General features: G+C 34.2%; 2 protein-coding genes and 1 pseudogene across 2 annotated transcripts; 1 reads left to right on the top strand and 2 right to left on the bottom strand.

Annotated features, from left to right (window-relative positions):
• The first annotated feature begins 1434 nt into the window (after positions 1 to 1434).
• Positions 1435 to 4497, top strand: LOC107021475 (uncharacterized protein C24B11.05-like). The gene is made up of 10 exons (XM_015222149.2): positions 1435 to 1590; positions 2616 to 2691; positions 2789 to 2854; positions 2963 to 3060; positions 3144 to 3181; positions 3266 to 3353; positions 3465 to 3603; positions 3687 to 3775; positions 3867 to 3932; positions 4040 to 4497. Exons 2-10 carry the CDS (start codon positions 2631 to 2633, stop codon positions 4181 to 4183), a joined length of 789 nt encoding a protein of 262 aa, XP_015077635.1. The 5' UTR covers positions 1435 to 1590; positions 2616 to 2630; the 3' UTR covers positions 4184 to 4497.
• Positions 4498 to 5014: 517 nt separating this feature from the next.
• LOC107022509 lies at positions 5015 to 6628 on the bottom strand (annotated as a pseudogene).
• A 701-nt stretch (positions 6629 to 7329) lies between these two features.
• Positions 7330 to 10660, bottom strand: LOC107023676 (scarecrow-like protein 14). The gene is made up of 2 exons (XM_015224442.2): positions 10484 to 10660; positions 7330 to 9874 (listed from the first exon to the last, which is right to left on the bottom strand). Exon 2 carries the CDS (start codon positions 9850 to 9852, stop codon positions 7594 to 7596), a length of 2259 nt encoding a protein of 752 aa, XP_015079928.1. The 5' UTR covers positions 9853 to 9874; positions 10484 to 10660; the 3' UTR covers positions 7330 to 7593.
• Positions 10661 to 13233: the final 2573 nt, after the last annotated feature.

Below are 13233 nucleotides of genomic sequence, written 5' to 3'. Positions count from 1 at the left end.
CCTCTTAACCGAAATTGGAATATGAACTGTTTACAGGCCCACTAAAGGCCCATTAGTTCATCTATATCAAACTGTTATGAGCCCAGATTCTCTCTTTACGTTATAAATCCAGTTTCCTATTGAAAAGTGATGATGTTAGGTAAAAAGCAAAAATATCGTTGAACAACATAATATACATCAATACTATAACATTTTATGATTTTTTTCACTAATATTAGCACATCACAATTGAATGCACTCAGATTAGTTTTCTCATGAATCCAAATTAATTAACGTGCCTCATAGTTTGTTCGGTTCCTTAATAATGAAAAATATCTATTTTTTTTATTTTTAAACAGGGAATTATTGTCTCTTTTTGTTAATGAAAAGGAAAAAATGTAACAATCTGGCAGCTTAAACTAACAAAACATTCTAATACGATGGTACATGATTATCGTCAGCTCGTGCCATAGGCCGTAGGGTATTAAGTCTTGCAACTGAGTACAACCTCCTATTTAGTTGCTTTGAATTTTTGTTGGATCTTCTGCAAAATTAATCACTAAGTTAAATTTTTCTAGCAAGAAAAAACATTGAAAATTTACAAGGCTCCTAGTCTATAGTTTTCAATATCCAACAAAGTTGACGGCATGATTAATAGAAATTCAAATAGTTGAATATTTTATTATGTTATTGTTTAATTAGAACTTTCTCTTTTCTGGATCAAAATCAAGAAAAGACTCCCTCTAATTTATTTTTTTTGTTCAAATTTTATATTAAGGAAACAAACGTGAAGTATTTTAAACATTAAAATTTAAAAACGTATCGTTAAAGAATAATTAAGCGGTGTGGAAACGCGGATTTTTGGTATTAAAAAGAAGGGTCTTACCATGTGGCTGAAGACTGAATGTGAGAATTAATTAATTACATAGGAATTTAATGGTGGGTGGATATATAACGTGTTGTACTAATAAGAATACTCATTAATAATTTTAAAATCTCTCATTTTTTTTCTTTTAAAGGGAAATGGTGGTTGATAATGAGTCGACTCTTACGTTGCTAAATACAATTTATTTAATTTTAAATATTATAAATAGAAATTAAATAAAAAATATGTTAAAAAAAAGGATAAGACGATTTTTTAAAAATGTACCTAGAAAGGTAAGTATGAGAGAAGGGAGGATACCTTTTTCTACTTATTTTTCAAATGAGTTCACGCTGAAAAATCACATATTAAAAGTAAAAGTAATGCATTACTTAGCAAAAACAATTTTATAGTTGAATACTCAAATCTGAAATTGAAAAAATACTTACCGCTCCGTCAAAATCCTAATTTAAATATGTGGTTCGAGAAAGGGAAGGAAAAAATGAATATTTGTAACAATTGGTCAGAATTGTAGACGTAGGACCCAAGACTTTGTTCAATCCCTTTCGGCCCATCTTCTACCCCCTACTTTATGGAACAACAAAACAAGTCTTTGTTTTTCAAAGTTTCTGCTATAAATAGCTTATCACTCTTTCATTCTCTTACGCCTTTATTTTCCAGCGTTTATTTATCATACAGTAATCGAAAACTGCTCAAAGTAACTTCTCACATTCTTCTAGAGAGATCTGGTAATGATTCTCTCTTCTCTCTTTTTATTCACATTTTTATGATTTTGTTGCAGTTTTATGTTGTATTCTTGATTGTACTTGAAAAATTGTGTTTTTATTAATTCTTTTGAGTTTCATTGTCTTTGTAGTCTGTCTTACACCTACTTTTTGGTAGTTTTAGGAGTATTCTTGTTTGTTTTTGCCAAGATTGTATTTTTCATCTTTTTTTGTTTGTTTGTTCATCTTCCCCTCTCTTTTGTTAAAGTAATGTGATTGTCCCTTTGCATCATTGTGAAGTAAAGTTTCAGTTTTTATAAGGATTGATCTTCTTCTTGGTTTGTTCCTGCCCTTTTTTATTTTAGATGAATAATAAACTTCCCCGATATTGTGGAGATGGTCTGTTAAAGAGAAATATACTGGTTGCCCTGTTTGATTGTTTCCTTTGGTATGATTTTCTCTTATTTCTCAAAGATCAAGATTGAATTTTGATCAACACCTAATGATATCCAAGTTTATTGAGGTTCCTGGTAGATATTGAGTTTACTCTATCTCCCCTGACCCCACATATTTGATTTCACCGGGTATGTTGTTCATTTGTTGTTTGAGTCTTTTCAAGAAAAAAACATTTCTTATCTGCTAATTAAGCAGTTTTAAACTAAGTTCTCTATTAGTTACTCTTATGAAGCTGGAAATACCATGTTTGAGGTTTTATATCTTCTCCTTTATTATCTGGACATTTTTAGTCTCTTGATCTGTGTATGATATTCATATTAGTGAGTCAATCACCTTAGAACCAGTACCAAAGATGTTATGTTGCAGTCCATGTTGCATTCCTCTTCCGTTATTTTGTGGGAGAGGATTCCTATTAGAGGAGCTTAAGGCATGTTTCTATTTTCTTCTTTCAATTGTTGTGGAGGGAACAAGTATTATCAGTGCGATATGTCGCTCCCTAACTAGCCTTATCATCTATACTTAATGAGAGTTTCTATCACAGTTATATCTAATTTGTGAGCCAAATACTAATTTTGATGTTTATATAATTTAAGACCCTTTAGAACAAAATGGAGCATGAAGACAGCTACAAGGGAGTTTCGGAGCCAAAATATGAGTGCCTTCTGTTTGGTAAGGCTTTATATCTGATATGCGTTATCCATCCAAAGGAAGAATGGAAGATTGCCTTGTGTATTATTCCTAAAAATGCTTGCATTTCAATTTGCAGATGTTGATGATACACTTTATCCACTTAGCTCTGGTATTTCCGCACAATGCACGAAAAATATCATTGGTAATTTTGCAGTTCTCTTTAATTTGATATCTCCTCATATAATTGCTTCCTACATAAATGTTTGTTAGATCGAACAATCAATAATCTTCCCATTGTTGCAACTTTTAGATTATATGATTGAAAAGCTTGGCATTGATGAGACTAAAGTTCCAGAAATGTGTATAAGCTTATATAAGGAGTACGGAACAACCATGGCTGGTCTCAGGGTAAGGTTATAGCTTGTGTAAATTGACTATGAACAGTTAGTCTCGGTTGTTCATATGCTAAACTTGGCATTCAATTTTTTCAGGCCATTGGTTACGACTTTGATTATGACGACTACCATAGGTAGCACTTCTTTTCTATGTTTCCTTACACATCTTTTTATACTGTTTTTAAATGAGAAGTACCTTATCCAGTCTTCATTAACAGTTTTGTACATGGGAGATTACCTTATGAACTTTTAAAGCATGACCATGTTCTGAGGAATCTTTTGCATAGCTTGCCTGTTCGGAAAGTTGTAAGTTACACATACTTCTATAGCACTACAAATAAACAAGAACCTTCATGATCATATACACTTTGTATGATAATGTTGGTGTAATGTGTATATCTGTTGTGATTGAAACAGATATTTTCAAATGCAAATGAAGCCCATGTGGCAAAAGTTCTTAGCAGGCTCGGATTAGAGGACTGTTTTGATGATATCGTATGCTTTGAGACTGTGAATCCTACCAACAACGGCAGTGTACAAGACAGCAACAATGGTGGTGAGTCTGTTGTCAGATCTAATTCCATTTCACTCTCGAGACACTACAGATATACTAATTCTAGATACTTCTTCTCCTTCCAGTATCCCCTAGGTCTCTTATTGTTTGCAAACCATTCGAACAAGCCTATGAACAAGCCTTTAAAATAGTGAACATTAACCCTCAGAAGACGGTATGTAATTATCCTTGATTTCTGCATTTCTATCTTGTACCAATTTACCTGAATTCTAACATAATTCTTTTTATCTTTCTGCTTTCCTCAGCTGTTCTTTGATGACTCGGTCCGTAATCTTCAGACTGCTAAGCTCACAGGCCTTCATACTGTGTGGGTAAGTTGAATTACTAACTTTTGAAGCAACACAAAGCAAAAGAATCTCATAGTCATCCTCCTTAATTCTTTTCTAATATGCATATGAACTTCACTTATTTGGTATAGGTGGGTGCCTCCCATAGAACAGAAGGCATAGATTATGCACTAGAAAGCATTCATAACATGAAGGAAGCATTACCGGAGTTATGGGAAGATGTTAAACCAGACATTCGCTACTCGGAAAAGACTGCAATCGAAGTGAGAGCTTAGTTGGGTAATTTCACAATAAAGACAACCGTATAGTTGTAGTTATTTAATCTGTTGCTTTCTCTTTTTTTTTTTCTAGTTTCCTCTTTTGCCTGTTAACCTGAATAACAGTTGTTACATTGATTTCACAGTCCCTAGCTGTATTATTATTGCTTAGTGGATGTGATATTTCTCATGTGACTATAGTTGTAAGAACTTCTCCTAGAAGTAAGTGTTGGCATGTAAGTCCATGATGACTACTGAATCAAGTTTGAATTATAAGTATTTGGTTGTGAACTATTTGATTTTATCAATGTGTACTGGCACTTCAATGTCTACCTCTGCTTTAATTATTTATTTTTCTTATCTTGTCGAATTGTCATTCAAAAGTGGAGATCAAAGGGTATATTTCGTCTGTTTAATAGCATAGCGATGATTGTCATTCAAACTTGGCACTGTACAGTACACCTTGTTAAAAGCCTCAGCATGTAGTTCATTGTATTTTCCAGATATGGGATGAGTGATAAGTATCAATTTGTTGAAGAATCCTTTTGTGCTTTTTTCTGTGTTTACCATCTAAGAATTCCAGAGGGTACAGATAACAACAGAGCAGCATTAAAGAACAAGTGTAATGAAATTAAGGTTGCGAATGCCACTGATATGGTTGAACAACAGAGGATTCCACAACTAGAAGTCCATGAGACAATGCAAAAGTGGTTTCCATGAGCCTCTATTGTTGCTGAGAATGTTGGGAAGTTCACAAGCTTACAGCTTTATGAACTAAATGGTATGAATGTATCGAACTATCTGTTCTTGTAAAAGAAAAATGTAGTTCTAGCCCATGAGAATTGTTGGTGCACTCAAAAACAAGTGATTGAAATAAACAAGGATTCAATAGTCAAGAAGGTCACCTTACACCAACGAACGTTTGAGGCTTAATCAAAGATGACAGAGAAGAAAAAGATGTGCAAGAACCCAAAGGGAGACCATATAAGTGCCACTACACATGATAAAATCAAATAGTTCTGTTTGTTAAAATATAATTGGACTTCTGAAGGATCAGTTATCAGCAGAAAGTCCTTATGGTTATTGCAGTTGCACCTTGGCCCTCACTTCTTTAACTATGTCCTGGTCTAATGGAAGCTGCCTAAATCCTGCTCTCTGGTTTCTTAACTGCCACTGCTTATATGGTTCTGGCCTTTCAACTCTTGCAGTACCTTCACAAGCCACATGTTCATAATTTCCTTCCCCAGATTCACTTTCTCAAACAGCACTCTCTCTTGATTTCACGCGGTACAGTTGCCTCCATCATGTCAAACAGAGAAGAGAAGTGGAATAGTGCTTGTTTAAATCGAATTACAAAGAAAGTTTGAGTTATATGCCCCGTTAACAATTCCATGAAGGAAAACATCAGGCTTTATTTGCTTAATCAATCTTAGCACATCATCCCTTGGACTGTTTTCGTATACTGTTTCATCAGGCACATTTATGAGCCTGTATAAGCAATTTACAACAAGCATCTCATCTCTGTTTATCTTGAGATCCTCCAGCTGGATAGAATCCCATTTCTTAGCGTTATACTCAAAAGGAACATTAAATCTCTTGCAATACTTTGCTAGTCGACGCCCTGTCTCCTCAACTCTCTCTGCTGGTCTGAATCCAGGTTGTGGAAAATCAATTCCTGTAATCCTGATGGCCTAAGGGAAATTCCCTGAATTAAACATGGCCATTGGAAAACATACAGAATACTAAAATCAATAATGTTATACTTGTTGCTTCCCTTGTCAGCATCCCAATTGACTTGTTAGCAAATATGTTGGACATCATCCTGAATGGGCAGGCTGTAACATACACCTGAAACAAAGGCGAAATTAGGATCTAAAGTTTGTGAGTTCAGAAAAACAGTAAACTTATTAAATTGTACATGTTTCTAAAACTTTTGCTGAACATGATAGCAATGGATCAGTTGCCTCTGACCTGAAAGGCTTTTAATATGTCTGAAGCAGATATTCTCCTCTTTGCAAAAGCTGTAGAGCTAATGAATCTTGAAGCATCCAAGGCCTATTCTCTAAGTCTTCCTCTTCTCCATAAGCATCTGATTAAGGACTCCATCAAAGTAATCACATGCCAGAGATGAGTGATTATTTGATTACATTTCAAGAATCAAAGATGTTTACAAAAAATTCAGCTAATTAGCAATACAAGTAACCAATAAAAATGCATCTAATATTTTGTTTGGAACAATTTTTCTGTTTGTTTATTTTAGACAAATGATGAATAGTAAATACTCTTGTTATGAAGCCTCACTTCCTAGGAAACAGAGGCAGAAAAGCCCAAGTACACTTGGGTTGAACGTAGCCACCGAAGTAGTCGTAGCGGAATCAATATTTTTACTAAGCGATTAACCGAGGGGATGTGAATGAACCCTCCTCCTACATGGCTCCGCCTGTGCATATAACCTAAATACATTTGAATAACAAATGTCAATACATTTTGATGAAGTTTCTAATGGGAACACCCTGATTTGAAGTGCCAAAATAAAAATTGAGACCCAAGTTTAAAAGTCTTGACTATATATATTTGGCCTACAATTGTTGACATCTATTTTGGGATGTAATGATTTCAGAATTGCGTTATTGCTTGGATAGAAAATGACAAGCACAAAACAGAAGACGACATACGATGTAAGAAGACAGTTTTACACTGTACAAACCAATTATTAAAAAAAACAAGTATGCTTTCTAATCCAAACGTCAATTCTAGGTCAAGCTGAATTGACAAAACTATAGCAACAATCATATTATGGACCAGCTTCGTTCCCCCAACAACTAAAATCTCCTAGTTTACAGGCCTACAAATCCAAAATAATAATAAAAATAAAACTGTTGTCTGAATTAAGCTGTTGACACCATTGTGAATACAAAATTAATTGTTTTTTTTTAAAATAATCTAAACTTATAAGGACCAGATTTCCTTATCTCTAATCCTTGTTATGCTACTTATAGAAGGAATCAATAATCCCTATATTCTTGAAGTTAGTGTTGGGACAAATATTAGCAAAAATTGTCACAGAATCAATGACAGTAACCTTTTACTGACATTATCTTTTCTGACTTTTTAAAAGCATATTCACATGTCTTTTTAAAAGCATACCCTACAAGCTCCCACTCTCGAATCGAAGTTCAAGGTGCTTATCATTCAACTTTTCGAATCGTGTTACATATTATATTAAATAAACCAACAGAACCCCCAAAAAGAAAAAAGAATTGAACTGCAAAGAGATACAAAGCTGTAATATCAAAGATTAGCAAGACTAATCCTTTCTAGGGCCAGCGTTATGTACATATAATAGCTTTAGAACACATCGTTTATGGCTAACATAACAGAATCCCTATGAACTAAAATCTTGACTAACAAACATGTTTCAGATACTTCTATGCTGGCACCCAACACGAGCTAGCGCATACTACCCGGCCTTTCCAACCCTGTAACATCCATTTACCATCCTCATCAAACACAAAATCGCGGTGGTAGCCAGCCTTTACCTTGCACCTTAACTTCTGTACGAGTTGTTGGTTCAACGGAAGAATCTTGAATCCAGCCCTCATATTGCGAACCTGCCATTGCTTGTACGTCTCAGGCCTCTCAACCCTCTCGGAACCCTCACAAGCAATGACATTCATTGCCTCGCGTCTGTAAAATTCTTGTTCAAAATGCAACCTCTTCTGATCATCACGGGGTAAGGTAGCATCAAACATGTCAAAGAGAGTTGAGTAATGGAAGAGGGCCTCCCTGAAGCGAGTGACAAAGAAGGGTGCACTATAAGATCCATTGATTACAGCTTGCACGAAGATATCCGGATTCATCTTTCTAATTAAGCCCAGAACTGCATCCCTTGGACTGTCCAACATCACTGTCTCATCCAACAGGTTCTTAAAACGAAAAAGACAGTTCACAGCAACAGTCTCACCACTTACAAGTTTCAAATCCTCAAGTTTGATGTTCTCCCAATTCTGTGTTGCTATGGCGTTATATTCAAATGGTACTTTAAAGCGCTCACAATATTTTGCCAATCGGCTCCCTGTCTGTTCTAAGCTTTCTGCTGGCCTGAATCCAGGTTGGGGAAGGTCTATTCCAGTAATGCGAAGCTTTGGAGGCCCATCAGGTATCTCTGAGAGAAGCTGGATGAGTATTGGCCACTGGAAACCATATAGTATACCAAAATCTATGAGATGCAATGTCCTGGCATTAGATGCTGTGTGGAAGATCATTTTATTCGCAAAGAATATTGATATTTTCTTGAACGGGCATGCCGAAAGATAAACCTGGTATGCTTTCAATTTCTCAGCAGCTGTAATCTTTTTCGGAGCAAGGGCAGCATATATTTGAGTGCCAGTGCCAGCCAACCGGGCTTCAAGGCCATCAGCAAATACACTGGCCAGCCTTTGGTATGCATCACCAATGGAAGAACAATGCTGCCTGATCTGCTTTAGCTGTTCATATGCTGTCCTGCGATCGTCAGCAGCAACAGACTGTGCACAGCTAACTAAGAGAGTCCTTAGATCCACAGCTTCATTTTTAGTCCCTTGTTTCTTAGCACGAGTTTTTCCACCATTTGATCCATGTGCTTGTCCATTTTGGTCTAAACTATTGTCTACTGGCATTTCACACTTGACATCACCACATATTGTCTCACCTTTATCTGTACAAAGTAGAACCCTGTCAAACATCTCTGATAACTCAGCCTCCTCCTCCACATATATTGCTGATTGTTTGTTGCTCCTTTCATCTTCAAAATCACTGTCCTCAGGATACTGATGTTTTCTTCCTTTAGTCCCGTTAGGTGAGTGATTCCTCTCATCCTTCTCTACCTTGACCACAGCCTCTTTGGTCACTTCTTCCACCTTTGGAGGAAAGGTATATTTATCCAAATCAACAACAAATTGACTAACATTTGGAAGGAATTTATTAGCTTCCTCCACCCCTCTCTTGAACTGTAAGATAGACTCGCTATCAGTAAACATGTTTGAAAGAGCATAAGGATTTAAAAAAGAGTCCATATGGACATTCAAGTTGTTGATGTTGTTTAAAGAACCATGAGACCTCTCTGAGTTACTCTGCATCAAAGGTTGGATGGAGTACTCTGATGGATGACTCTCCACAGGCAAAGACAAACTAGATTCACCAGGATCAACAATCCAGTGAGGATCCATCGAATTACTATGAGCATTGCTACTACTTGTACTATGGTCACTGGAAGTCTGGAAAATGCTGTCAGGGCTTGGGCTTTCTAACCGATGGTCAACATGATAAGGGGTACGATAGGGTGAAGGAGGGTATGACTTGCCAAGGGCTTCATATAAGGACTTCTCAGCAGCTTTTAGAGCAAGCGGGTCATGAAACATGCTGGGCTTATCTTCAATATTCTCCTCCATAAGTATCTGGTTTAGGTACTTAAACAGAGAATCAGAGTCATGATCATCTGGAGAGTCCACTTCCGAGCTCACGTTTGATGATGGAGCGAAATTACCAATGTCTACAGTTGGGGCCGTATACGGAACACCAAAACCAACATAGTCATCATTATAATTGTGAGGAGGATTCAGAGATCCCTCATAGCTAGACAAATTAATCTGATCTTCGAACTCGAAAGTGTTTACAGGATCAGACAACGGAATGAATCGAGGATCCATACCAGTTTTGTGTATAAACAATCTACAAACACAAAAAAAAGAAGGAAAACATCACTCAAGGGGAGAAGAGGAATGAAACAGGCATTGTTAGGTCAAACTAAACAATGAGAATATACAACTGAAAAACCAGCTAATGGTGGAAAAGAAAAACAACTTTTTTTCCAACTTCATGCCTGGTTTAACATCTGAGCAGGCCCAACAACAAACTACCAGAAGGCAAAAAGTTACTATTTTTTTCCACAGACTATAAACATGAGGTAACTTAATACTCATAGAGATACAAATTCTACAAACACAGAAATCATCACTGATCTTAAAACCCATTAATGGCAATAAAAAGAAGCAATCAATTCAAAGGTGTACACAACCCACATAACAGAAAAGAACAAGAAAGATCAAATCTTTAGTTGCAAAACTTCAAGAAATGAAAGATAACACAGGCACAAAACACCAAACTGCTACAAAAATCATGATTTCTTGTTTTTTCAAATAAAAAACAGGGGAAAAAAGCATAAGCCTCTCGTTGGAAAAATCAACTATAAAAAACATGAAATAAACGAAAACCCAATTCAGAAATGAAGAAATATCTCAACTTGAAATACAAAAATCAATATTTATTTAATGGGCATACCTTAATGAGTGGAGTGAACAAGATGACAGCAAAAGTGAAAAAATGAGAGGCAGGCGCTTTTCTCAGTTTTTTTGAAGAGAAAATAAAAAGGGGCAAAACAAGCAAAGAAGATATAGTATGTAAAAATTGATGCACACGAGTCAAGGCTGCGCCTTTATTAAGCCCCAAAGACAAGAAAAAGGAACCTTCTGTGAAGGAGAAGGAAAAGGTAAGTAAAAATGTGATAGAGATAAAACTTGATGGGTCAACAAGTGTTCATGGGTCGGTCGGGTCGAGTCGGGTCATCTTCTTTGTTTGTCTCGGTATGTGTACTGTGCCAAGCTGATTGGTGGTTTTTCTGCTCTCTTAGCGCGGCACCGAGTGCCCCACTATCCCATTTTGCCCCTTGAACGAGTAGACGGCGTGACTCTATCCACACAATTCACAGGGAGAAAAAAGTAAAGAAAAAAATTACAAAGATTCGATATTTATATCAAATCATGCTTGTTTCTTTGATTTGTTTGTCTAGCTTTTTCATTTTAATTCATTTTGTTAAAGAATGATAAAAAGTCTAACATCAGTGATTACTGAGATGCGTTAACTCCTTGTAAGACATGAACAATCCTCTTTCCTTAGAGCTAGATTTTAGAGGTGAGTTAGGCCTAATGCTTAATTCAACATGGTATCAGAGCAAGATTTGTTTCATCGAATGTTGGGACATGACCCGTCTCACCCGATGTTGGGGTCCCCAAAATCAAAATTGTTCACGCACAAAATGTTAAGGTGAACTCCTTATAAGACATGGACAATCCTCCTTTTTAGGTACTAGCTTTCCCTAGGAACTAATTTTTGGAGTCTGAGTTAGGACCTAAGACCTAATTCAACACATTTCAAATTAAATATATATATTTTTTAACGAATCTTAATTTTGATTTATTTGTTTTATTTCATTTCTAGTCTAGAGGACATATGTTACATTTCTTTAGTTTAAGATCATAAAATTATTTTTTCTCTTAAAATTGAGTTATATTATAAAGTAGATATTAACATATCGTGGTTAATTAAACTATGAATTATGCTTGTGTTAATCCATTATATAGAGAATTATTAGTGTATCATACTAATCAATGTATTTGCCTTAATAGGCTTATAGAGTACCCTTTTATGGATCTCTATTTCCAATTAACTATGTGTATCTGTGTATGTATCATGGATTTATTCTGTTGTTATAAATAAAGGATACAGATAAAATTTTACTCAATTAAGAATTATCAGATTAATTTGAATTATGTGTCATGATAATTTAAAAGATACTATAATGATTATGAATTATAATGTGAATCAAATTAGTACTATTAACTATTTTTATTTTATCAAAATATTAATTATTTTTATTTATAATTACAACAACACATCAATTATTTCTAAGTATAAAATAAAACAGTACAACACCTGGATAGTAGTTGTACATCAGAAGAGACGTAATATCTAGGAAACAATAGGAAGTGATTCAATGTGTATTCATATCTTTTTTCTATTGTGTCACTAATATTGAGACATAAAATAAGAACGCAAATGATATATCCAGCTTAATAAATCTACAATAATTTGAAAGAATCAAAAGTAATCATTGAAACAAAAGACAGCAAATGAGTCCAATCACGAAAAAAAATCAGAAGCAAACACAAAAATTCGCCTAAAGTCAATGTAAAATGCATTATTATGTAATTTAATAAATTAAAATAAATTATAAATTTAAATCGGAAGCTGGTTATACTTTGTTTGGGGTTGAAAATGTACTAACACGTTTTAAAGGATAATTTAGTGATTAAAATGATATAATTAGAATTTTTGAGACGGTGAAATATTTAATTAGAATTCAATTATTAACTACGTGGAAAAGAAAACATGAATACGAGGTCATTGTGTTAATTGTTAAACATGTTGTTTGTGTTTGTCAATTCATAAATTGTCAAATAATATATTTTTCTGAAACCAAAGAATTCTGAGATTGCACATAGATAATTTATCAAATTAGTCAAATATTTACTTTTGATTTTATCATCTATTAAAAAAACAGTTGTGTTAGGAATGAAAGAAGATTGTTCACATTATAATATTCTTACATCATACAACATTAATTTGTTTTTTTTTTAGAAGAGTAAAGTAATACTTGGAGAGGAAGCAAAATGGGCCGGGTCAAATTTTGGAACCGATTTATTTTATAATATTTGCTTACTATTAGTCAAGAAAGATATTAATATACAAATAATTTGAATATTCTAATCTTCTTTGTCATATTCTTCCAACATTAGACAGAATACTGAGCAGGTGTTTAATCATAGAATTTGATCTTCAATTTGAAGTTTTAATGTAAATTCTCAAATTCTTTGAATCTAGAATTTTAAATTTTAAATTGTGATTTTAAAAAAAATTAAATTGTTTCTTTGTCACACAGGATAATTACATTAAAGAGTAATTGCATTACGATTCTTGCTTAATTTTTTTTTATTGAACTAACTTGAATCAATTAATGTCGATATTTTTAAAGAAGTTTTTTGATAGTAAATTATAATCGTGAAATTTATATATTTGTAAGCGACATAAAAAGTATTATAAGTCACAATTTTTGATAATTCAAAATGTTTAAAAGATTTATGAAAAAATTACGATCAAAAATAAATTTATTTAAATATTAAAATTTAAAAGGTATCACATAAAATAAAACAATAGATTACTTAAGAAATTTTAAAAATAGAACATCGCTAGAC

The sequence above is a fragment of the Solanum pennellii genome, chromosome 6, assembly GCF_001406875.1.
Source record: "Solanum pennellii chromosome 6, SPENNV200".
Lineage (NCBI taxonomy): Eukaryota > Viridiplantae > Streptophyta > Magnoliopsida > Solanales > Solanaceae > Solanum > Solanum pennellii.
Note: the sequence above shows the minus strand (reverse complement) of the source record. Positions and strands in the feature narration are given on the sequence as shown.

What these genes read in the sequence shown, in the direction of transcription:
- LOC107021475 (XM_015222149.2), top strand. Translation starts at nt 2,631, where the DNA reads ATGGAGCATGAAGACAGCTACAAGGGAGTTTCGGAGCCAAAATATGAG. An exon ending in ATATGAGTGCCTTCTGTTTG is followed by an intron (nt 2,692 to 2,788) that starts GTAAGGCTTTAT and finishes TTCAATTTGCAG; the next exon opens with ATGTTGATGATACACTTTAT. An exon ending in CAACCATGGCTGGTCTCAGG is followed by an intron (nt 3,061 to 3,143) that starts GTAAGGTTATAG and finishes CAATTTTTTCAG; the next exon opens with GCCATTGGTTACGACTTTGA.
- LOC107023676 (XM_015224442.2), bottom strand. Translation starts at nt 9,852, where the DNA reads ATGGATCCTCGATTCATTCCGTTGTCTGATCCTGTAAACACTTTCGAG.